Below are 25,236 nucleotides of genomic sequence, written 5' to 3' on the forward strand. Positions count from 1 at the left end.
ATATGCGTGCCGCACCGCCACCAACACGTTGAAATTTCTGCGTCACCCATTGATTTACATTGCTTCTATCGCTGCGAAAGTCTGGTAACGTGCTGTTGGCTTTGCATCAGCTTGGCGTCTGATCTGGCACTTCAGGCGCAACACGATGCCGTAAGTGTGCTAAACTTTATTGCCTTTTATTGCCGTTGCGTTACCCTGCGGTAAAACTACGTAATGCAACACAGATTTACAATGCCACTGTAACAGGGGCCTAAATGTAAAGGCAAATTCATACTTGACATTTTTTTTTTTTTTTTAGAAAAATGATTTTTGGTCCCTTTGAGCTACAAGATCCCAGTGGATCCGGCTACTCTGTACCACTAGTTTATTGCAATGACACATTTCACTCCACAGTGCCCATAGCTCTTACTTCTGTGCAGATGCTGGCATGTGTATGCTTCACTTGGGAGTAATCACTGCCATCTAATTAACAGCTGACTAACAGCTCACCCAGGTATGCTATAAGAAGGATACAGAGCCATCCAAATGAAAACTCAATGTATGTCATTGTTATGCAGCTTGTTAACATAACAAAACTAAAGCCACTTAAAAAAATACATTCTTGCCTATGTAGAGGAAAGGCTCTGGACCCCATAGAGCAGTGTTCTCTCTCTCTCTCTCTCTCTCTCTCTCTCTCTCTCTCTCTCTCTCTCTCTCTCTCTCTCTCCTCAGTCCAGCGCTGCCCCTCCGTTGAAGTTACTCCGCCAACTAGTGGTATACGTTTTCGGAAGTCCTAGGGAAACTTTGGGAGTACTCGCACTGTATGGACAAGCGGGTCCATACAGTGCATGTGTGCAAGTGCTTCTGAAGCTTCACGAAGACTCCCGAATGCGTAGAGTTTCAACGAGGGACATCGGTGGACCGGGAAGGCTCTAAGGCAGTGTTCCTCAATCCTGTTCTCAAGGGTTGAGGAGCACTCTGCTGTTAATCAGCTCTGCTGCAACACTAATTACCCTACCTGTGATTGTGTGTGGTTTCCTGCAAAACATGTACTGTTGGGGAACTCTGCTCTAAGGGATTCATAGCCTTCCCTTTACATAGGTGAGTATCTGACTTTTTTAGGTGGCTTTACATTTGCTTGAATCTCCATAGAGATGGTTTTATAAGGAATATTTATATTTCTAAGGGAAAGTGGAGATGCTCTTTGAAAAATAAAAAAGCTAATTTCAGCAGTTATAGCTCCCATGTATTGATTTCCCCAGGTTCATAATATATTATAAAACCTCATTCGTGGAAATGTTTCAGTACTATAGTATACCGGTATATGTTCTTGTAATATTCCTTTTTTTCCTTTACAGGAAACTAATGGACAAGCAGACCTTTTCATCAATACAAGCTGCCAGTAACACGTCTCGTTATGCAGCTGCATTCTATAGGAAAGGTGGGTTCTGTTTACATTGCTTACATATTATGGGATCTCATGGCTTACTGCTGATTCACACTTTGACCATTGGAAATGTCCCTGTGTAACTAGCTGAGGGAAACCAGAAGTGAGAGCAATATCGAGGCTGCCATCTTCATCATTGCAGCAGTTTGATTCCCTCATTTGCAACAAGCATGCATCCAGTGGAGTAGGAGAGCCAGAATGTATAGCGTACATTTGTTGGGACTATTATTTAGTGAATCGGTACACACAGACAGGCCATAAATATGGTAGCCTCCATGTTCCTCTAACTACAGATTAAGCTATTCTATAATGGATAAAAGAAGATTGAATTGCAGCTTCCCAATACAGTAAGGCACAGTTCACACTGGCACAGATGGAAAACTAATGTGTGTAAAAACAGATCCGTGCTACGGATCCGTTTTTAAAAGGCTCAGTTTTCTATCCGTGACCCTCTGTTCCATTAGCATGCAGTCAATGCGACGCATCCGTCTGTCCGGAAAAATCGCAGCTGACCCGAACTTGCAGTCCGTTCGGAATGGACCAATGTAAATGGATCCATTGGTTAAAATTGGATCCGTTCTTGTCCGTTCCATTTAATTAGTTTAAGACCTACTCATTTTAAAAACGAATCATAATAAGGCATGTTTGGCCTGTTGGAATGTTTGACCTGTGCGGCTGTGCACAGCAGCTGTGTCCTGGAGCGCTCTGCACATGCATGGTGACAATTCTTCCCAAACTCCCACATGAGCAGAATGATCCTGGGCACAGTTTCCATGCCAAGCTGCTTGGGATTGTGATCAATAAGGTGCACAGATGGGACAGAACTTTTAAAGAAGAGACCACAGCAGCTCTAAGGAACTGAGAAAAAAGATACCGAAGGACCACATAGATTATGAGGGGCTGGAAGAAATCCTGAGTATAGCTAATTCTTATTTGTTTTTTTGCCTGGGTCTAGCTGTGCTTTAAGAAACATGTAAACCTTTATTGGTAAAAAGTTCTGTGATAAACGTGCTGTATTAAGTGTTGTTCTAGCTCACTGTTGAGCAATGCCTGCATTTTATCTCTCCTCAGGTGAATTACACGTGACTCCTTTACATGGGATTCTCCAGATGCGTCCCAGTTTCACGTATTTGGACAAAGCAGATACGAAATTCAGGGAGCGAGAGGCAGCCAATGATGGTAAGCCATGCCAGTGGGTGGTATTCATGTTCACTAGAATGTGGAATAAGCCACAGAACTCTGGAAACTCACAAGAGAAAAAATTTAAATCTTTTCGTTTACTTTTTAAATCTGTCTCATTGCAATGGTTTCCATACCTTTCTTTTCAGGTGGAGATTCCTCCCAGGATGAAGTTGAAGAAGACGTGAAGCAAGTCACTGTAAGTCTGACAAGATATCCCATGTATTGGCCTCATTTAGCGCTATTGCTACTTTTTTTTTTTTTTTTAAAGAGGAGCTGTCAGCCATACTACCTCAGAAACAACAACACATATAGTAGTAGATAAATACTTGCTTTACTTACATAGCATATGTATTGCACTGTCCACATTTTTTTTATTTTAGGGATTTATAGTAAAAAAAGAGAAACTCCTTCTTACGATTTTCCATCTTAACTGTGCCTATCTTGAAGCCAATTTTGATGTCGTTTCCTCCCTTACTCTCCTCTGCCGGATTGTGTATGCATTGCCTGCCCTTGTCCCAGTCTTCAGACAATCCCACCCAGCTTTGAGTGATTTTCTCAGCTTCTCAACATGAGAAATATTGGCCAATCAGTGGAACAGAGGTGTGTAGGAGGGGAAAGCAGGAGGGAAAAGGGCTTCAGCCAGTCAGGCTGCATTAGCTATATCTGAGGGGAAAGTAAGCGCAAAAAAAAAAAAAAAAAAAAGAAAACCCAGCATTCCCTGCAACTTCCATTGTGCGACAGATGTACCAAATAAGAGCTAGGAAACTGGGGAATGGTGGTTTATGGATGAGAAAAAAAGAGTAATTTTTTAACTTTTGGATTGCATGGTTAGCATCCTTATTACTTGTTTACCAGATAAAAATAAAGAACAGATATTTGATTTTATGCCAGACAGTTACACTTTAATCCACACAACTAACTTAGTTTGAGAGTTTAAGAAAGAAATATACAAAGCAATCCAATCCAGCACAGCAGGTAGCATGTAAAAAAAAATCCAAACGAACAAAAAACAATACGCATACACAACAGTATTTGAGCACAAGTCTCATAATGGGCTATGTATACAGCCAGGGAGGATGGAAAATAACGAGAAAATACAAAATGCATAAAACCTTGGTTAATCAGCAGCCACAGCTCTCCTAGGCATTCCAATCCCAGCAAGGATTTGATCTCTGTGCTCCAGGTCTCCAAAATCAACAGCAGAAAGCCTATCCCATTTTCACTAAAACTGTATAGCAATATTGTTATATAATGTAATGTGGTTCTTCTTTTGTTCACTCTTCTACATGCCTTGTCTATCTGCAGTTGCTATTGCAGCTAGTAGGATGGCAGATCCAGGCTCACATTTCTGCTTTTTGTTAATTTTGAGTGGTGACTTGGTGGCGGTTATGTCCTAGCATATCCCATTACACATAGTAGCTCTTTGTCATCCTGCCGCTCCACTAAGCCACAAGGGGACAGCATAACAAACCATTTCACTCGATCTTACTCTTGTCACCTGAGAGCAAAATAGCGGGTGTCTTCAAAATTTGATGCCGTATGTGACAGGAGAAACTATATAGCTGGGACAAGTTGCTAAGCAGCTGCTTATGACATCCAGTGCATTTGCATGAGTGACGCTCACTTCCTTTTGGGCAATCAATGATGTCCGCGCATGCGCAATGCTAAAAACTGGGTTTTTTTGGTTTTTTTTAAATACACGCATGTTACCATAGACTTACATGACTTCCATTCTGCCGCAGGAGCCGTGCAGTAATGTAGGTATAGACGCACGTTAGGGCACTTCCGGTGCAGTGTACCGCAAGGTGGGGGAGTGCGAACTACCCCATAGATTTTTATTAGGCTGCGGTGGGGTGAGGTAAATTTACCGCTCTGCCTCAGTGTGAAAGGGTCCTGATACTTACTTGGGACTTCCTCCAACCCCATGTACATTGTTGCCTCTCTCGCTGTCCTCCACGACTGCTCCATTCATCTGTAATCTCGCCCGGTATTAGGTCTCTAGTCACGCCAGTCGGGATGAAAGGCTCGGTTGTGTGCGCCCCTACATGGGGCTGGAGGAAGCCCCAGGTAAGTATCAATTCTTTTCCTTGCTTCGTCTCAGGTTCTCTTTAAGTGCAGAGATCTAATCTTAGACACATAGAAAATGCCTGATTTAAATTTACTGGATCATTTTTTATCCATGTTGTGTTGACCAAGATATAAACTGGAGCGTCTCTAACACATCCTTATGGAATCATTTCAGGTCCGTTTTTCACGTCCAGAGACAGAGCAAGCCAAACAGAGGAGGGCACAGTCTTATGAGTTCCTGCAGAAGAAGCAGGCGGAGGAATCCTGGGTACATCTCCATTACTGTGGAGTCAAGGTAGGACAAGTCATCTTCAAGTGTCGGCCTTCTCTGTTATAACATTAAAGTGTACTTGAAGGGGAAAAAGTGCCCCAAATGGATACTTACCTTAGTAGAGAGAAGCCTGTGGATAACCCAGAGGCTTCACCATCACCTCCAGCGATCCTGTGCTGGGACCCCCCTGAACCTCTTCCATTGTTGAAGAGAAAGCGTGGCCGAGCTCCCGTCTGTGAATGAATGTGGCCACGCTGCCTAGGACACCTGCACAGTTGCACTGAGCCAATTGAGTTTGACTCAAGCCCAAGTGACTCAATTTTACTGTGCAGGGGAAAGGCGTCTGTGCAGGGCAGTGGCACTCATTTATGGGCGCTCGTGAACTTCCAGAGGATCCCAGCACTGGATTGGTGGCCTCGAGGAGGATGAGGAAAGCCTTTCTATCTTTAGAGGCTTTCCACATCCAGAGTGGGATCCTTTGGAAAGTGTTTAGTTTCCCAGTTAGTGACTTTCCATTTTGGGGCTGGGGCACAGCACACTGTTGCGATTTTGAATGTGTTTTTGAAGCTCTAAAAATCACCGGTTCAAAAATGCTTGGCTACTGTCAATGAGGATGAGCCGACTAGATCAATTGTAGTTTTGGAAATCGCAGATGCAGAACATGCAACTTTTTTGTGAGCATTTGGGCTCCAATGCAGAGTATATGAGTTATGTTAATTGTTGAAAAATGCAGCGCAGATTTGCCAACAAAACGCTTACGCAAATCGATAGCGTTTGCGCTTTCTAGTGGTCAAAAGAACTCTGAGAGACGATGGGGTGAGGACCCTGATGGAGCCATTACACACACTCGCATAACACACACATTTTGCAGCAACTGCTCAGATATTGAAAGCCTTATATCATTCTTTCATTACAAGTTTTTGCTAAAGCACAGTGACAACCTTACTACAGCAGTGACAGCTGGAAAGTACAATAACATTCATTATTGTTGTCTCAATCTTTACATATTATGATTTTGCTTTCTAACTACAAATTCTGTTCCTGTTTTAGGACAGTCGTTCTGAACATGAAAGGCAATATTTACTATGCCAGAACCCTGGCATGACCGAAAGCAATGAATTAATAAAATCGCCCAGGTAAATTTTATCTTTACGAATTGCACAAAATAGTGTTTTATCCAGTTTTGAAGAGGATCTGTCAAAATCATATTTTGGCTATATTGCAGTACTGGAGAAAAATGAGAGATTCTGAAAAATAAATGCTGTTATATTATACAATACATATTATTCTGGAGAGGCACAGTCAACCAGTGGCAGTGCCTTTACAGAATACTATGTGACTGTTGGGGTCCCGGTCTTCTGTATCTGTGTACCGATTCTTACCTGTGATTTCAGAATAGAGGGCGCAGAAAATGAATATGCATGAGCATATAATTTGTTTCTTTAAAGAGAACCCGAGGTGGGAATTACTAATACTATTGGGGCACAGAGGCTGGTTGCGCACACTAAGACCAGCCTCTGTTGCCCCATCGTGTGCCTCCGTGTCCCCCCTGCTCGCCGCTATAGACCCCGCAGTGCTGGCGACACGCAGTGTGTCACCAGCACAATGTTTACCTTAGCGCTGTCAGTCAGCGCTGCTCCCCCGCCTCCTCCGCATCGGTGCACCCGCCCGTGTCCCTTCCCTCCCGCTGATAGGAGGGAAGTGACGCGGGCGGGTAGCGGCGATGCGGGGGAGCAGCGCTGACTGACAGCGCTAAGGTAAACATTGTGCTGGCGACACGCTGCGTGTCGCCAGCACTGCGGGGTCTATAGCGGCGAGCAGGGGGGACATGGAGGCACACGATGGGGCAATAGAGGCTGGTCTTAGTGTGCGCAACCAGCCTCTGTGCCCCAATAGTATTAGTAATTCCCACCTTGGGTTCTCTTTAATTTTTAATATACAACAGAACTAAATCAATCTATAACTGCGTAGCTTATGTTTATAGTGCTGTACTATATTTTGTCCAGGTACTGGCCAAATGTCTGTTGCTGTGGTCCAATCCTGTTGACTCTGCCACCCTCCCTTGTGGACCTGTACAGTAGAGCACTGCAGTGCCAAGCAGCATAGTAAGGTCTTGGACAGGACCATAGCAAAGTGTGTGGCAGATGAATGGGCTTTAGGTCCAAGAACTGCCAAGTGGAAGCCACAAGATGAACTGGGATCTGTCAGCGATGCAACATGGTGGCTGTACACATGACTGCCCCGGCCATCTGCTTTGGCCAAGAACATTCTAGCGCATGTACCAGCATTAACAGCACGGTTTCATTGCTAACCACTTCAGGACCACAGGCTTCCCCCCCCCCCCCCCCCCCCAAAGACCAGGCCATTTTTTACAAAAATGGCCACTGCAGCTTCAAGGCCTCGCTGCAGGGCCGCACAGCACACAAGTGATTTCCCCCTCCCTTTTCTCCCCACCAACAGAGCTTTCTGTTGGTGGGGTCTGATCGCTCCCCCATTGTTTTTTTTTTCATAAATATTTACAAGTATTTTTTTTTATTATTATTAAATTTTACTATTTTTGTTTTTATTTTTTTACATAGGCTGCAGCCTATGACAGCCGATTACTTCCTGGACTACAGAGGGGACAGCCGTGTCACATGGCTGTGTCCCCAGTACAGCTCTGCCTTAGATCGTAGCGTTGCACTAAGTAAATAGATGGAGGTTTCGCCATCTAACAGTCTTCAAGCAGTGATCGCCGCTGGGAGGCTGATGGTGAAGCTCCATTATTTATGCGGAGATGTGCGCATCGGCTGTGCGCGATCTCCTGCAAATGCCCACACCAGGACTTGACGCCAATTGGCGTTAGGTAGTCCTGGGGCTGCCGCCATTGTCCATTGGCATTAGGCGATCCCCAGGAGGTTAAAACAATAGCTGCCAGAGTCCCTTTAAAGGTAGATCAATATTGGAAGATCTCTTTTATTTCATGACGGTGCCATATTTACAGTATTTCCTTTTAAACAATACAAGTTGCCTGGCAGCCCTGCTGGTCTGTTTGGCTGCAGTAGTGTCTGAATCACATTGAAATAAGCATGCAGCTAATCTTGTTAGATTTGACAGCAATGTCAGAAACATCTGATCTGCTACATGCTTGTTCAGGGTCTATAGTTAAAAGTATTAAAGGCAGAGGATCAGCAGGTTAGCCAGGCAACTGGTAATACGTAAAAAAAAAAAATATGGCAGCTGCATATACCTCTCGCTTCAGGTTCCCTTTAAGCAATTGTATGTATTAACAGCATGTAGTCAGACTGATACCATTCTCTGTTATACCTTGTAAAATGTATTTACTTGTCTCCTGCCTTAGTGAATATCTTCAGATGTTGATGCCCCCAAGTGTTGAGGAAGAAACGTAAGTACTATAATTTGTTGTTGTTTTTTTATTTCATTTTGTCACATTGAATAATTATAAACATTTAGGAAAATTTATTTAATTAGGTAACCTCACAATTTATATATTTTGAGCTGCATTTTAATTAACTTTAATGTCTTGACCTCGGTAATGTACAGTTGTGTGAAGCACACATATCTTGCTTTATACCAGATTGTATTTTGTCATCTAGGGAGAAGCCTGTTGCTCCTAGCAATGTACTGTCAATGGCTCAGCTGAGGACTCTACCACTGGCAGACCAAATCAAAATCCTGATGAAAAATGGTATGTTCAGGGCAAGTATAGAGGAATCATATTCTTAAAGCAGATCTCCTGCCCACAAGATAAAATCAGTCAACCTTTCAGTAAAAGAAAGTTATAGTTACCTGCGCTGCCTTGTCCCTTGAAGTTGCCACGAAGACCCCTGAATCACCTGACTCCACCTTCTTGAAGAAAAACACCCAAGATTTTTACACGTCCCGAAAGTCGGTTGATGTGGGGTCTTTGGGACGGCTTTGAGGGACAAGGCAGCGCAGGTAACTATAACTTTCTTTTACAAGTAAGCTGTCAGATTTGAAGTTGCAACCTGGAGATCCACTTTAAGGCTGGTTTCACACCAGGACGTTGTGTTTTAGGGGACGTTATGGTCGCATAACGTGCCCCTAACGCAACGCCTGGTGCTCTCTGATGTGGACGTCAGAGTGAGCCGCGTTGTGCAGCTCACTCTGGCGTCCGTGATGCGTACTCTTGAATGCATGCGGCATCACGTGGTCCCGCCCGGCCAATCGCCGCACAGAACGGCCGCTCCAGGAAGTGAACACTGCACGTCACTGAGTGCAGTGACTATTAATTAGCCATGTGCCTGGCCGCTCTCCGCTCCTCCCCAACATTACTGCGCATGTGCAAGCAGTCTAACGCGGCTCTGCCGCTTATAAAGTACTGCATGCTGTCCGTTGTGTTATGGCGCAGCGTTACTGAGTAACGCAACGTGGGCACTGTGAACAGCCCATTGATTTTTCATTGCTGTGCAGTGGGGTGCGTTACAGGCTGCTCTAACGTGCGCCTGTAACGTCCCACTGTGAAACCAGCCTAAGGGTGCTTAATAATACAGGGAAATTATGGTGTACAGATCAAATCAGCAAAGTACAAAAGCAAACTTATGATGTAAAGTAAGCTGCCACTAATGGCTTGTTTACGCAAAGTTGTGTTTACCTTGTATTTTACTGGAGCAGAGAGTGGATGGAAACGGACATGCAGAAAGTGTCCATGGTTTTGACTCTGTTCCCATCTCCTGTCGGACCATGTGCAGCCAGCGGGATGGGACAGTGTAGTGTACGCTGTGGTCCAGCTGTAGCCTGGGGCAGATGCATTACTTCCACAGGTATTATCGCTGACAGCAGAGAAGCACATCCCCCGCTGTACACACTGTACAAAGATTTTCACTCAGCCACCACCTATCTAAATGCCTAGGTCTTCTCCATCTGTGCTCCTTCCCCCAGGTGTTGCATGAGGCAGGGAACACAGTTTTCTTTGGGCGTTTTTCTGCATACTTTTTCTGCACACCAAGTGTGTTTCTTGCAGGAAAACGCACACGTTGTTTCACAGTAGCTGATGTAATTGATAGAGAAAACTGACATAATGTGCAGAATCATGCAGAATGTCAGTTTTTTTTCTGCGCACGAATAACATATTAAGTGTGAACTAGCCCATTGATTAACATGAGTTGTCAGTCTTTCTGTGCAGAAAACGCGCACGAAAACTGTCAAGTGTGTTCCCTGCCTCAGAGTTTTCACTTGTCCAGCCGATGAACTTTGTCCAGTGGCTTTTCTCCATGCTGTGGGGCTCCTCCCCCGTGCCTTCTCTCCGAGTCATGTGACATAAACACTAGTGGCATCTATGCTTCAGGCGGAAATGTATCAATCAAGCATCATTTGAGGCATTGATTTCTAGCAGATTCAATCACAGTGATTGAATCTGCTGGATATCGATGGTAAAAACAGTCTAGTGTATGGCCACCTTTATCCTCTTCACAGAATGATGGAGCCTGCACACGGGCTTCCTAGAGATATCAGGGATGAGGAGTTTGTGGAGATTATCCTAGACATCAGTAAAGCAAGGGAAGACAGATGGAAGCCCATTAGTAGGACATGACTGCAGCAGGCTTATCCTACCAACTCTGTTAGGCCTCTTGCACACTGCAAGCGATTCAGATTCAGATTCCGCTTTTTAATCAGTTTTTACATCCGATTCAGATTCCGATTTGCAGTGTGCAGGGAGCAAACTGCAAATCGGAATCGGATGTAAAAACTGATTAAAAAGCGGAATCTGAATCGGAATCACTTGCAGTGTGCAAGAGGCCTTATTGTGTTATTTTTAAAGGGAAACTTTCTCAATTTGACACTAGTTCTGATCTTACCCTGGTTATGGTATTTGATATTTACCCTCAACTGAATCGGCAGCGGTAGCAACATTCAATTAGCCTACAGTTCCATCTGCTTATGTTTTTCAGGTAGCGGTGTCATTTGACAAAATATTAGGCTATACTATATGTTTATATTCAGTAGGCCAAAATCCTGTGTCAGCAGGCTGTATAAGCAATTAATACTGTATTGTGACTGGCATTGGTAGAAACACCACTTGTAAAGTTAAAGGAAAGGTACAAGCAAAATAAAAAAATGAGTTTCACTTACCTGGGGCTTCTACCAGCCCCATGCAGCCATCCTGTGCCCTCATAGTCACTCACTGCTGCTCCAGTCCCCCGCTGGCAGCTTGCCGACCTCGGAGGTCGGCGGGACGCATTGCGTACATTTTTACGCATTCCCGCTAGTGCAGGAACATTAACACATGCATTTTTATGCATTACTGGTTTAATGCGTAAAAATTTACGCATTGAACCAGTAACGCGTAAAAATGTATGTGTTAATGTTCCTGCACTAGCGGGAATGCGTAAAAATGTACGCAATGCGTCCCGCCGACCTCCAAGGTCGGCAAGCTGCCAGCGGGGGGCTGGAGCAGCAGTGAGTGACTACAAGGGCACAGGATGGCTGCATGGGGCTGGTAGAAGCCCCAGGTAAGTGAAACTCATTTTTTTATTTTGCTTGGACATTTCCTTTAAAGGGGTTCTGTGGAGAGTTTAAAAAAACAAAAACTGACACTTACCTGGGGCTTCTATCGGCCCTCTGCAGGTTTCCTTTTAAATTATCAGTTGGTAAAATTATTTTTTAGAAATAGTTTTTTTGGCACCAGTTTGGGAACGATATCGGTGTACAGACATGCTGTCCAGCTTACAGCTGAGGGCATGTACTAAGTGGGAAGGGGGGAGACTGCGGCTTCATGCATTGGCTGGCAACATCAGGGGACATGAGTATTAACTTCAGATTTCCATTCAAAACAATTGGGTCCAAGGGAAGTATGTATGCAGCTCGACTGTGTTCTGTATTGATAAACTAGTTCTCACTTGACTGCTAAAGTGCCAGATGTTTTCTAGAAATATATTTCTGTGTTTAATGTTAATTACTGCTTGTCAGCATTTTAAAATATTAGAAACATCAGTACAGCTGGTTAGTATTTAAAACTGGGACATTTCCAGGAGAATATCATGAGGCTTTCTCTAGATAACATAAGGTGGCAGCTTTCATTGCGCTTTGAATGTGTAGCATTAGCAGCTATGAGTATCAATAGTTTTGCTTTAATTAGGGTTAATTCTAGTTGTTACTGTGCATTGCGCTGTTTATTGGTTAAACATGAAGGCTGCTTCCACTGTATAAATATCCTTGGGATGAATGTTTTAGGATATTTCAGTAGCCATAAAGTGCTCTAACATTCCTTTCCCTCTCTTTATCAACTGCAGTTAAAGTGATACCGTTTGCAAACCTCATGGGTTTAATGGCAGCAGGGACAGAATCCATTACAGTTCTCCGATGTATACAGCAGGTGGCGATGTTGGTGCAAGGGAATTGGGTTGTAAAAAGGTGAGCACCTGCTATTTTCTGGTTTGTTTAGTGAAACTGCAGGTCAAAGTAACTATGCTTTTCCAATACTTTATATCTGTGTATTTAATCCGAAATTTAATTTTGTCAGCTGGCACTGCAGTAATCAATGTGCTCATAGTTAGTGTTCTCCCCGGTGAACATGTATCCAGCGCAAGAGATTTGGGCGCAGCTGGCGCCACCATAGACTGTAATAGGAATTACGGCTATAGCAGCGCACAGGGAGTAACTTCGGCGCCGTCAGAAGACGGAGCTGAAGTTACTTTTAAAACACTGTTTTTTTTAAACATCATTCCCTACCATCCACGTGGACATAGTAATTAACGACGCCGGGACTTGTGCAGGAGCAGGGTAAGCCGTATATCGTCTGTATCCTGCGCCCAAGTCTCCCGGTGACTATTTCACTTGTACTCCTCACCAGGTCCTTTTAGCCGGGTGCACCACCAAACTAATTTTAGTGAGCACCCGGCTGTCATCAGCTTGTAAATTTACCTCTCCTAGCGGAAGGTACAAGACTTAATAGCAAACTGACGGCGATCGCTCGGTTTCCAACCATTGTCTAGCGTGTGTTCGGAGCTTAAGAGTAATGTCATCTTATTTATCTGTGCCTGCCCTTTTATCTCTGCAGATATTATTGTATTATCCTTCAGACCAGACATCATCTATTCCCACCTTTCTAGAAAGAGGCATTGGGCAGTGCTAGTAGCGTACATTGTAAGGGCTTTGCGGGGGTTTCTGGCAGTGTGGGTGGTCCAGATGTGCAGTTATACGTAGTATCAGCTCTCCTGCACCTGCTGTACTCTGAATTCATTGCAAACCTGCTATGCTGCCTTCTTGACATGGAATTCTAATCCGACATGCTGATATATTGCATTGTTAACCAAAATAATGTTTTCTCTGTTTTTTCCCTTGTCTAGTGATGTGATCTATCCAAAGGAATCCTCAAGTCCACACAGTGGTGTCCCAGCAGAGGTCTTGTGTCGGGGGAGAGATTATGTTGTAAGCATGTGTTACAAGACCATACATGATGTACAAAGCTACAATTGGTTGAAACTGTGTGTTGCTTAGCTGCCTTTGCTATCACCGTATTCTTCATCTTGTTTATATAGTGTTAAAGGATGTCTGTAACATGAAATACACATTGATCTAAACATTTCTACCTGTACACTATGAGTCACTGATTTTTTTCAGTGCATCTTTCACCACTCTCCTTTGCAGTTGACATGTTTTTTTAAAAAAATGTACAACTCCAATCTTTCTTTTCAATATCCCTATGACCCTGGACTATTTTTGGGCATTGTGGCGTGCACACACTTTGTGCACTGTCCCGGAGAGCTGTGCATGAGAGGACATCATTACCGTGCACGCCCAGAATGTCCTCATGCATTTAGCATTTTGTCCTCACACTCACAGCATGTCTCTGGTCTCTCTCACTGCACTGTGAGCTGGGACGAGCACAGCTGACACTGAGCACGCAGAGAGTAGTAGGAGAGGGTGGAGATGGGGGACAACAAGGCTGGACTTACAAGAGCTCAGCCTTTATATGTCCAATTATCTCCGACTATAATGTCAAGAGGTTTTAACAGGGAATTTTGATGGCTATAGTAGAAGACGGAACATGCAGACAGTATGTCAGCCTTCAAGGCACATACAGCTGTTATCATTCTGCATTGCTAAACATGATTACAGTTCTCCTTTAAAGAGGAGCTGTCAGCCATACTATCTCAGAAAAAAACACACATATATAAGCAGATAAATACTTGCTTTACTTACATAACATGTATTGTAATGTCCACGGTTTGATTTTAGTGGTTTTTCTACAGTAAAAAAAAAAGAGAAAATCCTTCTTAGCATTTCCCCTTTTTAACTGTGACTATTTTAAAGCCAATCCTGATGTCATCCCTTACTCTCCTCTGCCTGATTGTGTATGCATTGCCTGCCCTCCACTATAGAAAGTGTATTGTCTCAGCATGAGAAATATTGGCCAATCAGAGAGGACCAGAGGTGTGGGAGGGGGAAACAGGAGGGAAAGTGGCCTCAGCCAATCAGGCTGCATTAGTTTAGTTTGAGAGAGAAAGTAGAGAAGCAAAAAAGGACAACCCAGCATGCCCTGCAACTTCCTTTGTGTGTACCAAATGTTGTGTGTACCAAATAAGAGTCAGGTAAACTGGAGAATGATCATTTATCAACAAGAAAAGTAATAGTGATTTTAACTTTTGGATTGCTTGGTAAGCATCCTTATTACTTGTTTACCAGATAAAAATAAATAATTGATTTTTTATTTTATGCCCGACAGTTACACTTCAAAGGGAACCTAAGCTGAGAGGGAAATGGATGTTTCCTTTTAAACAATACCAGTTGCTTGGCAGTTTTGCTGATCTCTTTGGCTGCAGTAGTGGCTAAATCACAGACCTGGAACAAGCATGCAGCTAATCCAGTCTGACTTCAGTCAGAGCACCTGATCTGCATGCTTGTTGAGGGGGTGTAGCTGAAAGTATTAGAGACACAGGATCAGCAGGTGAGTCAGGCAACTGGTATTATTTAAAAAGGAAAAATTCATATCCTTCTCAGTTTAGGTTCCCTTTAACCTCTTGACGACCAGCTAACGCCGATTGGCGTAAACTGGTCGTCTGCGGGTTACCATGGAAACGGCCGCTCGATCGAGCGGCCTTTCCATGTCAGTTCACGGAGGGTGTCTCCGTGAACAGCCGGAGAGCCGCCGATGGCGGCTCGCCGGCAAAATGTAAACAGGCGGGGAAGAAATCCCCGCTGTTTACATCATACGGCGCTGCTGCGCAGCAGCGCCGTAAGGCAGATCGGCGATCCCCGGCCTCTGATTGGCCGGGGATCGCCGGCATATGATAGGCTGAAGCCTATCCTTCAATGCGCAGGACGGAAATCCGTCCTGCGCAGCACACAGGGGAAGGGAGAGGGAGGGAGCTGGCGAGAGGGCTGAAAGCGCTGCGGAGGGGGGCTTTGAAGAGCCCCCCCCGCTAAGCAACTGCAGCCGGCGGCGATCAGACCCCCCCAGCAGGACATCCCCCTAGTGGGGAAAAAAGGGGGGTAGTCTGATCGCCCTGCTGCACTGCTGATCGGTGCTGCGGGCTGTAGAGCCCACGCAGCACCGATCAGTGTAACATCCCCTGGTCGGCAAGTGGTTAAGACCCTTTCTGCAGCACTTTACAGATTCATTGTACCAATTACATGAGGGGGAGGCTGTCTTTGACCTGCACTACACCGTCTCTAATGCTGGGAATACACCATGAGTTTTTTTGGCATATAGATGGCTTGTTAGATAATTTCCGACAGGTCCGATCTGATTTTGATTGTTTTTCTGATCAATTTTCTCATAGAAGTGAATGGAAATTGATCAGAAAAACGATTGCAAACTCAATCAGAAAATCGATCGGCCAGTAAATCTGCTGAACAAACTCATCGTGTATTCCCAGCGTAACAGTAAGCTTTGTTTTAAGCCCTGTATCTAACAATCAGCCCATTACTTAATAAGTTATAATAATATGTGCTGTGCTGATTTGCTACCTTCTCTAAAAGTTTAAAAGTCAAACCAGATTTCTGTACTCAAATGCATTTTTAAAGTGTACCAGAGTGGAGTTAATATGAAGAATCAATACTTACCTGGGGTTTCCTCCAGCCCCATAAGCACATGCGAGTCCCACGCCCTCTTCCCGCAGTCTGCCATTCAGCCGCTATCAGCCCAGGAAACAGGCACGGTCGCACACCTCCTGCGCATGCACAGAAGTCCTCGACTGACGCCACTGAGCCTGTTTCCTGGGCTGACCGGGGGAGAACGGCGAGGGACTCGCACATGCTTATGGGGCTGGAGGAAGCCCTAAGTAAATATTGATTCTTCATATTATCTTAGCTCTGGTACACTTTAAACCTGTTTATATTACTTTACTAAAATACTTCATTGGGGTTGGAATAAAATAAACCTGTCCTCTGGCATGTATTGGCTATGATATTTCACCAAGAGTGATAAGCATGGCAAGCCATAGATGAATTGCTGCTATGCACTAGCAGCTGGAGCACAAGGCCTTTCTGATTAGATAGATGTTAACCCTCAGATCTGTACAGTGTTGGTCTATTGTATATTGCAATGCTAGGTACACACAATACAATTTTCTGGCAGATGTACATGCCATATTGATTTTTTCCAACATGTCTGATCTGAATGTTGATCAATTTTTCCGATTGATTTCCATTCACTTTTGTAGAAATCGATGGGAAAATCAATCGAAATTCAGATCGGACATGTTGAAAAAAATGGATCTGGCAGGTAAATCTGCCAGAAGATTGTATCATGTGTACCTAGCATTAGTTGTAGCTGGCAGTGGTCACAGTCTGTTGTACAGTTGTCTTGTATGTAATCCTTCTCTAATTCCTTTAGGTGTAATTCCTTCATAATTCATTTAAGGAGTTAGTATACTTATAAGCTTAAAATAACTTAAATGAGGCACTGACCATTAATGTAAATGTATTTGTAAATAATCATTTTGTTCTAAAACACAAACTTATTTCTTTCTAGTGTTTACATAAAAAAATGGGCCAGGGGGTAACCCATAGTCCTGTGCTCAGCATTTTCTAATATTATCAACACTTCACCCGAGAGATGCTAATCATTTTAATGTCTGGTACACACCACGCAATTTCTCATCAGATTGGACCGGTCAGAAAAAATCGATTTGAAATTGCATTTTGTGTACCAGGAATAACACTGTAGAGGGAGTGGGAAAGCTTTAGAGCACATTGTTCAAGCAGACATCAGCACACACTTCAGCCTATGTAATGTCAGTATAAGCACATACTGGTGTGGACAAGCCTATATCTTATATATGGTATCCAGTAGAAATAAAGCAAGTACTGTACATTGTATTATTGGTTAGTTCCTTGTTGAAAGTTGTTTTAACACACTTCCACTTGCACTATAAAACTCAGCCTTTGGTGAGGGGGAAAAAAACTCTTCAGTTCTAATTTAAAGGACAACTGAAGTGAGATATATATTTATTTCCTTTTAAGCAATACCAGCTGCACAGCAGTACTGCTGATCCTCTTCCTCTAATACTTTTAGCCATAGACCCTGAACAAGCATGCAGCAGATCAGGTCTTTCGGACATTGTCAGATCTGACAAGATTAGCTGCATGCTTGTTTCTGGTGTTGTTCAGACACTACTGCAGCCACATAGATCAGCAGGGCAGCTAGGTAACTGGTATTGTTTGAAAGGAAATAAATAAGGCATCCTCCATACTCTTCTCACTTCAGTTGTCCTTTAGGGCTGGTTCACACGGATGCTTGGCGGCGTTCCGATCCTGATTTAACGCATCGTTTCAGCCAGCCCTAGAAGCCACATGCGACATCCAGGGTCACCTAGCCGCCGTGGCTTCATGTCCCCTTGCGATCGGAAGCAGACGATCGCCGTACCGCCGCCCCGAAGGAGACGTCACAGGACAACGCAGCTTCCGCCCCCCCTTTTCTCCCTGCTACAGCTTCCACGCCTGCCCCAATCACAGTGTTTGGGGTATGGACACATGAGGGGAGGGGTGGCATTTTTCAATGATGAAACTCTCATGTTTGTCCTGCTATAAATGCAACACCTCAGATGAGTATGGCCATAACCAACCTTCTGCTTATAACATTTGTAGATGTGGAAGTTCACTCAGGATCGCTGGGTGGTCAGGAAAGAGGTGGCTGCGGTTACAAAGGTAAGAATTACAGCTTGTATTACTCTTAACAGCTCATTGTAATATGCTTGTTTTCTTGTTTATATACAATGAAAATGGATATCCCCCCTTGTAGTAACTTCATTTCTTTTCATGTAAGGGTAGAAGAAAGGTTGGTAACACAGTAGTTAGCAATGTGTAGGTTTCAGTTCACGTCTTATATTTATTTGTATGTTAAATTTTGCAAATTTTTGTGCAGTGCTTGTGGTAAAAGCACAGATCCCTTTGCCATTTTTTTGTGTAGCCAGTATTTTGTTTATATTGAACTGTGGTGTGATTATATTGTGCTTTAATGTGCCCATACTTATCAATTTTCCATGGCAGATTTGATTTATAGTGATCGAATCTGCTGGAGATCGATGCCCCAATATGACTGCCTGGTCGTATTTGCGATTGATCACCAGACCAGACAAAATTACTGATCTCTCCAGATGGAAAGATCTCACTGGAAATGGGGTGGAAATAAATTGATCGCTAAACGAAGTGACCTTCAGCTGTCTCCCCAACAATGAACAGATTTTCAAGTTAAACACCAAATCATTGTCTGATGTTGCAAATCAGCTACATGAGTTTTGTAAACTAGTCTGACAGTTGACTTAAAGAGGAACCGTAGTGAAAATAACATCATAAGTTAATAAAATGACTTATATTTTTTTATAATCTTATTTATAGATGACTTGGTCAGTGTTTCCCCATTGTAAAATCTTTCTTCTCCCTGATTTACATTTTGAAATGGATTCCTGGTAATGACATCTTTAGTTCTGCTAGGTGACATGTACGGAATGTTCGTTACTGAGAGTTCTGTGCACAGAGGGAGATATTGCTTGCTTGACTGTTGGAAAAAGCCATTATTTCCCACAATACAGGGTTCACAGACAGCAAACTGTCAGTGCCATGGTCATGACATCACACCGTGGGAGGGTTTTCACTACATTATCAGCCATACAGACCCCCTGACAATCTATTCGAGAAAAGGTGAAGACTTCCCGTGGGAAGAGGGGGATTGGCTACTGAGTGAAATGAATTTCAAGCCTTGGTTAAAGTTCCTTTTTAATGGGTAGCTTACAAAATATCAGAAAGTTTTGGTGTTAGGATGGTTTCAGAAACATAACTACAGAGTATTCCATAAGTTTCACATTAGATTTGAATTGTAAATGAATATCCACAGCTGCACAGCTGAATAATATGTTTAGTACCATTCTAAACGTACGGTTGTTTTTTTATTAATCAATAAAATTAAACTTGATAAGAATGCATGTTTTTCCAGCTGTGCCAAGAAGATGTGAAGGACTTCCTGGACCATATGGCCATCCCAAGAGTCAACAAAGGCTGGGAGTTCATGTTGCCTTATGATGAGGACTTTATGAAGAAGCACCCAGATGTGGTGCAGAGGCAGTGCATGCTGTGGAAAGGCATTCAGGCCAAGTATGTACTGCATAAGCAAATCACCAGCAGCAGCTAAGGTAGAACTTAAAATCAAGCAATAAAAGCATAAGGCGGAGTCAATGCAGTAGCAGTATTTAAACGTCAACTGCAGATTTTACACCCGGTTCCCCCTCCCCCCACCCCATCACCAAATACCATTGAAATGATAGTTAAAGTGTACCTGAGATGGGGCCAAACAAGGGAGCGATAAGCCTGGAGGAAGGCTCAGGTATGTATACATTTTTTATTTGGCCCCATCTCAGGTTCACTTTTTAAAGTATTTGGAAAACACCTGAGTTTTGTCTGCAGACCTTGCAGCCATGTGACCAGAGGCCGCCTCACCCAGGGTTATGGACTGCCAGAATCGCTTGCATGTTAAAAAGCCTGTCTGTAGCCTAAGCCCACTCTTGTAATGTCTTGCTGAGGAATAGTTAGTGACTACTTAGTCCACACCTTCTTTCCCATTGGTGACAGGAAAGTATAGAGAAAAATGTTACTACTGATTTATATTTTCTCCCTGTGTAAATATAAGCTTCAGTTGTTTTCCGTGGTCTTACGGGACTTTTGGTGTTGCTGAGTTCACCGGTGCAACAGTTGTTTTGACCACACCTAATGTTTTTGCTATCTCTCTGATGGATTGGTTTGTTTTGGGTTTTTTTCAGCCTAATGATGGCTTGCTTCACTGATAGTGACAGCTGTTTGGATCTCATCTTGAGAGTTGACAGCAACAGATTTCAAATGCAAATAGCACACTTATCTGCTCATTGTAATTGTGTTGATGTCCCAATATTTATGGACCTATACTGTATCTATTGTGCTTGCAATACTTTAAAAGGTGTGGATCAGCAGTGTTCTCCCCAGAATTTCCTTCCAGCCGGGTGGCATGAAAAATAAGCCAGGTGGGGATGGTCACATTGGGTGGAGCGGGGAAGGAGCAGGGTTGATCATGCTAGTGGGGTGGGGAAAGGAGTTATTACTGGCTGCTGCTAATGGAGGAGGTATAATGTCCCTTTGGATGATGAGGGGGGTCTCACACTGAGTAATACTGTTGGAGAGGGGCATTCTCAGTCAAGGTGCTGCTGGTGGATCGGAAGATCTCTCTCACTTCTATCCACCAACAACACTCCAAGAATGTCCCTCCCCAACAGCATTGGATCACTCAGAGACCCAAACCCCGGATGATTCCCCCTCCTGCTAGGTACACGCCATGCAATTTTCTGGCCGTAAATCTGCCAGAAAATTGTATATTGTAAGCAGCCAGTCTGAACCCCCTTCCACACCACATATAGTATGGTGGAGCTGCTAACTTGGCCCCTTGTGTCTCATACCTGATCCTGCTAGACAGTACAGACTTAGGGAAACATATGCAGACACACTGCGGCCGGCAGACTCCTCTTTATAGCAACCTGCTTGTCTGCCGATGACTCTGCTCTCTTGCTTGTTGCAATGCATATGGAGACCAGCAGATAATCAGAGTTGGAGGCTGACCGTGGTGATGATGGTGAGCGGTGCCTGCTAACTGCGCCATGTACAGTACTTCAAATTTAGGAAGTGAACAGTAATGTCACTTCCGGTATACGGCATGGTCTCTTGGCACCGCTTGCTTTCATCACCACTGTCAGCCAATAGCGTTGATTATGTGCCGGTCTCCATATGCATTGTAGCAGATGCGAGCAAGGGGATCTCTGTGGAGGAGAGCATGTCTCGCCTTAGAATCGTGAGGCGCGCAGGCAGCAGAAACTACTGGGCGTTCCCCGAAATTTTCCAAGGGAAGCGCCCAACTTAAAGGCTTTGGGGAGAACACTGAATCAGGGAAGGTGCACAATGCAAGTTTTATTTATGCATTTTTGTTTCTGTGTACTTTACAGGCTTGAGAAGGTGTTCAGCTTGTCAAAAGATGACCCGATTAATAAAAAGACAGATGCTTCATCAGGTAATTTTGTAGTAAAATATATGAAGAAATTTCTAAGAAAATGTTTTAAACTTGGTAAAATGATATTTTGCTGCGGTACACTATACTATATAGGGAGTTCTGCGAACTTAACACATTGCAGTCATTACTAGGACAGAAGAAGGCACAAAGGGGGGCAGAGGTGGTACAGAGGGACACAGTGGCGGCTGTCGTCTCTCCGAAATGTTTTCATTTTATTTTAAAAATACCTTATCCGCAAGTGAAATATAATGTAAGAGGTAAGAAAAATCATATGAAATCCAAGTTAATTTGGTGTAACTTAACTTTAGGATTTCTTTGCTTGCTGGTGGCTAAGATGGAAGTTTATTCATTAGGTGTGAAAGTTTTCGTGTGGGGGAAAAAAGTTGATTGGTTCAGGGACCATGCCTTCTAAAGATTATAAATAGTTATCTCTCTACTGCTTGGCTGACATGTTTGTATCTGGTTACACAGGCCCATATACTGTAATCCCTGGGGACCAAGTGCTTAACATCGCCAAAATGAAAGCCAAGGAGAACCAGGTGCGGCTGGAGAAGGACCTGCAACGGAAGAAAGAGCAGATCAAGCAGGTTTCTACCATGGACGTTGTAGCTGACATCCACATTAAGGAGGAGCCACTAAGTGATGAAGAAAGTATGGACACCTCAACGTATGACCCTCTGAACAATGGCATAGTCAATGGTGTCCATATGGATGAAGACTCTCATGAGTCAATGAACGGATCTGTCCATAAAGGAGATAAAGATTCTGTAGGAAGAGAACTTAAGGAATTTATTGCGTCTACATTTAAGAAACAGTATGTGTTGACTATGAGTGAACTGAAACGTTTATTTAATCTTCATTTAGCCAGTCTTCCTCCTGGACATATTCTCTTTAGTGGTATCTCCGACAAAATGCTGCAGGAAACGGTTTTAATCTCTGGCTGCAAACAGATCATGGTGCCTGTAAGTATTGATTTCTAATCAGAGACGAATGCAGTGAGTCCGATAGCAGTACTTGCTCTAGGTCCTGTTACTAATGAATGGAAATTACACGTCCTGGTCAATGGCAGTCTGCATGCAGTCCAAAGCTCTAACTTCATTGCTTTTAGGATACTTGCTTTATGGTTTTACTATCTGTGTAAGCAGGGGTGCAGCTAAGGTTTTGGTGGCCCCAAGCAGTATACCTTGAGGCCCCCATCCACGAAAGAAGCGTGCTTCTAAAATATGGATAGCCACACCCCAAAACAAAGCGGCGCACGTATAGGTTAGATAGTTAGGTGCCCCCATATAGGTTAGATAGGTAGGTGCCCCCATATAGGTTAGATAGGTAGGTGCCCCCATATAGGTTAGATAGGTAGGTGTCCCCATATAGGTTAGATAGGTAGGTGCCCCCATTTAGGTTAGATAGGTTGGTGCCCCAATATAGGTTAGATAGGTTGGTGTCCCTGTATAGGTTAGATAGGTGCCTCCAATATGGGTAGCCAGTATATTTGCCCCAGTATAGATTAGATGGGTATATGCCCCCAGTATAGATTAGATTGGTATATGCCCCCAGTATAGATTAGATTGGTATATGCCCCCAGTATAGATTAGATTGGTATATGCCCTTAGCATAGGTTAGATAGGTATATGTCCCCCAGCATAGGTTAGATAGGTATATGTCCCCCAGTATAGGTTAGATAGGTATATGTCCCCCAGTATAGGTCAGATAGGTAATGCCCCACCCCCCTATAGCCAGGAGGGTGTGCGCAGCACCGGGGAGAGAGAAGTTTCCCCTTAGCTGCCTTCATCCTGCACGCAGCTTCTATATTCAGCCTCTCCCGGCGCGCGTCGCATCGGTAAGAGCTCCCCCTGTGATGACATGCGGTACGTCATCACAGTGGGCGCTGTTACCATAGCGACAGACGCCAGGACAGGAAGTAGATAGAACCTGTCAGGATCGAGGAAGGTAAGTTGAAACGTCTCTCTCCCCGCCGCTTAGCCTGGAGCCCGCACGCCCGCCACCAGCAGCAGAGCGAGGCCCCAAGCGGGGGCTTGGCTTGCTGGCGGCGCCCCTGTGTGGAAGCATGTAAACATTCTTTGTATTACTGGGGATATTCAACTGTAGCGTAGAAATGACACAGGCTCCTTGTAGAGATGACATTGTGTTATAGGACAGTGACATCCTTTGACCTTATGGCAACTCCAGCATGAAAATTGCTGCCAAACAAAAGCCGCCTTTGATGCCCACTTCTATACTTGGGCTGTGCAGGGCTGCAATGTTATGGATACATCTAGCACAATGTAAAGAGCATTGCGGTAATTGTAAACTCCAGTATTGTTAAATTGCAAAATTTCTTTTGCAGTACTAATCTATGTTTAGGGCAGTTTCATAACAAAAGTGGAGTTTCCATTAAAAATGCACATCTGCCAGGGCATAAGATTTTGAAACATGGTACCTATCTATATATCCATCTTATTTAACCACTTTAGAACCTGAAGTCTCTGGCCCCTTTAAAAACCAGAGACTTCTGGGTAGAAAAAATTAAAATGGCTCAACGACGTCCTGTCGCACGGACCCGCCGATCGCCCCGCTTTCCCTTTGCTGAGGCCCACTTACCCTTCCGTCGGTATGATGGGAGAGCTCTGTGAGCCAGTCAGGAGCCGATTTCATTGGCTCCTGACCTTGTGAGCCACAGTGATAACAGGGTCAGGAGCCAATATCGTCTCCTGACCAGCTCACGGAGCTTTACTGTCATAGTGACGGCAGAGCGTGTGGGCTGCCTTGGCACAATCGCCGGTAGCGACGGTGGTTGCAATGTATGGGCAAATTTGACCAAGAGATAGATCTCTCCCTGATTGAATCTGATCGGACAAAAATCTGCTGGCTGCCCATACATTGCATTCCTATTTCCTAATCTATTTCAGCATAAAATCTCTTGGGAATTGGCCCCATGACACCGCATCTGCTACCTCCATCGCTGCCCCCTTATGTAAATTTGCCCCCAGTGCAAAATACTTTACCTTTCCACTGCTGCCCGTCTTGTTACCCATCCATCCTCCGCATTGCCAACCCACGTGGCTACTGGCATATTGCATGCTGTTACCACCACACAACCGATTGACTATGTTGGCCCAAGATTTTCCAGCATGTCCGATTGAATCGTCGATTGGGCATGTTGTTCCGACAGTCGACCAGCCGCCAAATTACTAGATGTATGGACACCTTCAAGTGTAACTTAGACGTAAAAGTTGCAGCATTTTTTTTTTTTTTTGCCTCCCTCGCCGTCCTCCTGGGCAGCTCTGTTCTTCCACAATCTCGCCCAATAATCTCTCCTGTCACAGCCAGTTGTGTCATGAGCATTCTGCGCCTGGCAGTACTAACAAACTAAAATTTGCATCTGAATGTGTGAAAATACATTTGCCGCACATTTAATGAAAGTCAATGGAGAATCACACTAACATTTGTGAAATTGCAGCATAAATTTGCACATAACCTGAAAATTCCAATTGACTACCATTAGCTGTGGTAAAAAAAAAACGCCACAAAACACATATGTAAAAAATTTTATTTACTTTTTCGCAATTGTAAGTGTGAAATCTGCATATAGGTGTTCATGCACTGGTTGACATGGCCAGCAGATAGATCTCTCTACTAGTGATGATCAAACACCTAGATGTTCGGGTTCGGTTAGGTTTGGCTGACGTCTTCCAGCCCGCCAGCCGAACCTACCCGAACATCTAGGTGTTTGCTCATCACTACTCTCTACGCTTCAGAGAGGGCTCTATCTGCTCAATTCCCTCCACACAGATTTTCAATCAA

The 25,236-nt window shown here is 44.0% G+C and overlaps 1 protein-coding gene across 2 annotated transcripts in view; it reads left to right on the top strand.

The window, feature by feature from the left end:
* Positions 1-25,236, top strand: part of POLR3E (RNA polymerase III subunit E) — a 52,486-nt gene that overhangs the window by 15,742 nt on the left and 11,508 nt on the right. For both annotated transcript variants that reach the window (XM_068244621.1, XM_068244622.1), the window contains 13 exons: positions 1,338-1,420; positions 2,498-2,605; positions 2,755-2,804; positions 4,851-4,970; positions 5,997-6,082; positions 8,287-8,331; positions 8,543-8,634; positions 12,200-12,320; positions 13,256-13,337; positions 18,000-18,059; positions 19,345-19,502; positions 21,371-21,435; positions 21,907-22,397. In XM_068244621.1, the coding sequence (XP_068100722.1) occupies positions 1,338-1,420; positions 2,498-2,605; positions 2,755-2,804; positions 4,851-4,970; positions 5,997-6,082; positions 8,287-8,331; positions 8,543-8,634; positions 12,200-12,320; positions 13,256-13,337; positions 18,000-18,059; positions 19,345-19,502; positions 21,371-21,435; positions 21,907-22,397 (1,561 nt within the window). The remainder of the gene's footprint in view (positions 1-1,337; positions 1,421-2,497; positions 2,606-2,754; positions 2,805-4,850; positions 4,971-5,996; positions 6,083-8,286; positions 8,332-8,542; positions 8,635-12,199; positions 12,321-13,255; positions 13,338-17,999; positions 18,060-19,344; positions 19,503-21,370; positions 21,436-21,906; positions 22,398-25,236) is intronic.

This window comes from Hyperolius riggenbachi, chromosome 7 (genome assembly GCF_040937935.1).
Source record: "Hyperolius riggenbachi isolate aHypRig1 chromosome 7, aHypRig1.pri, whole genome shotgun sequence".
NCBI classification, from domain to species: Eukaryota; Metazoa; Chordata; class Amphibia; order Anura; family Hyperoliidae; genus Hyperolius; species Hyperolius riggenbachi.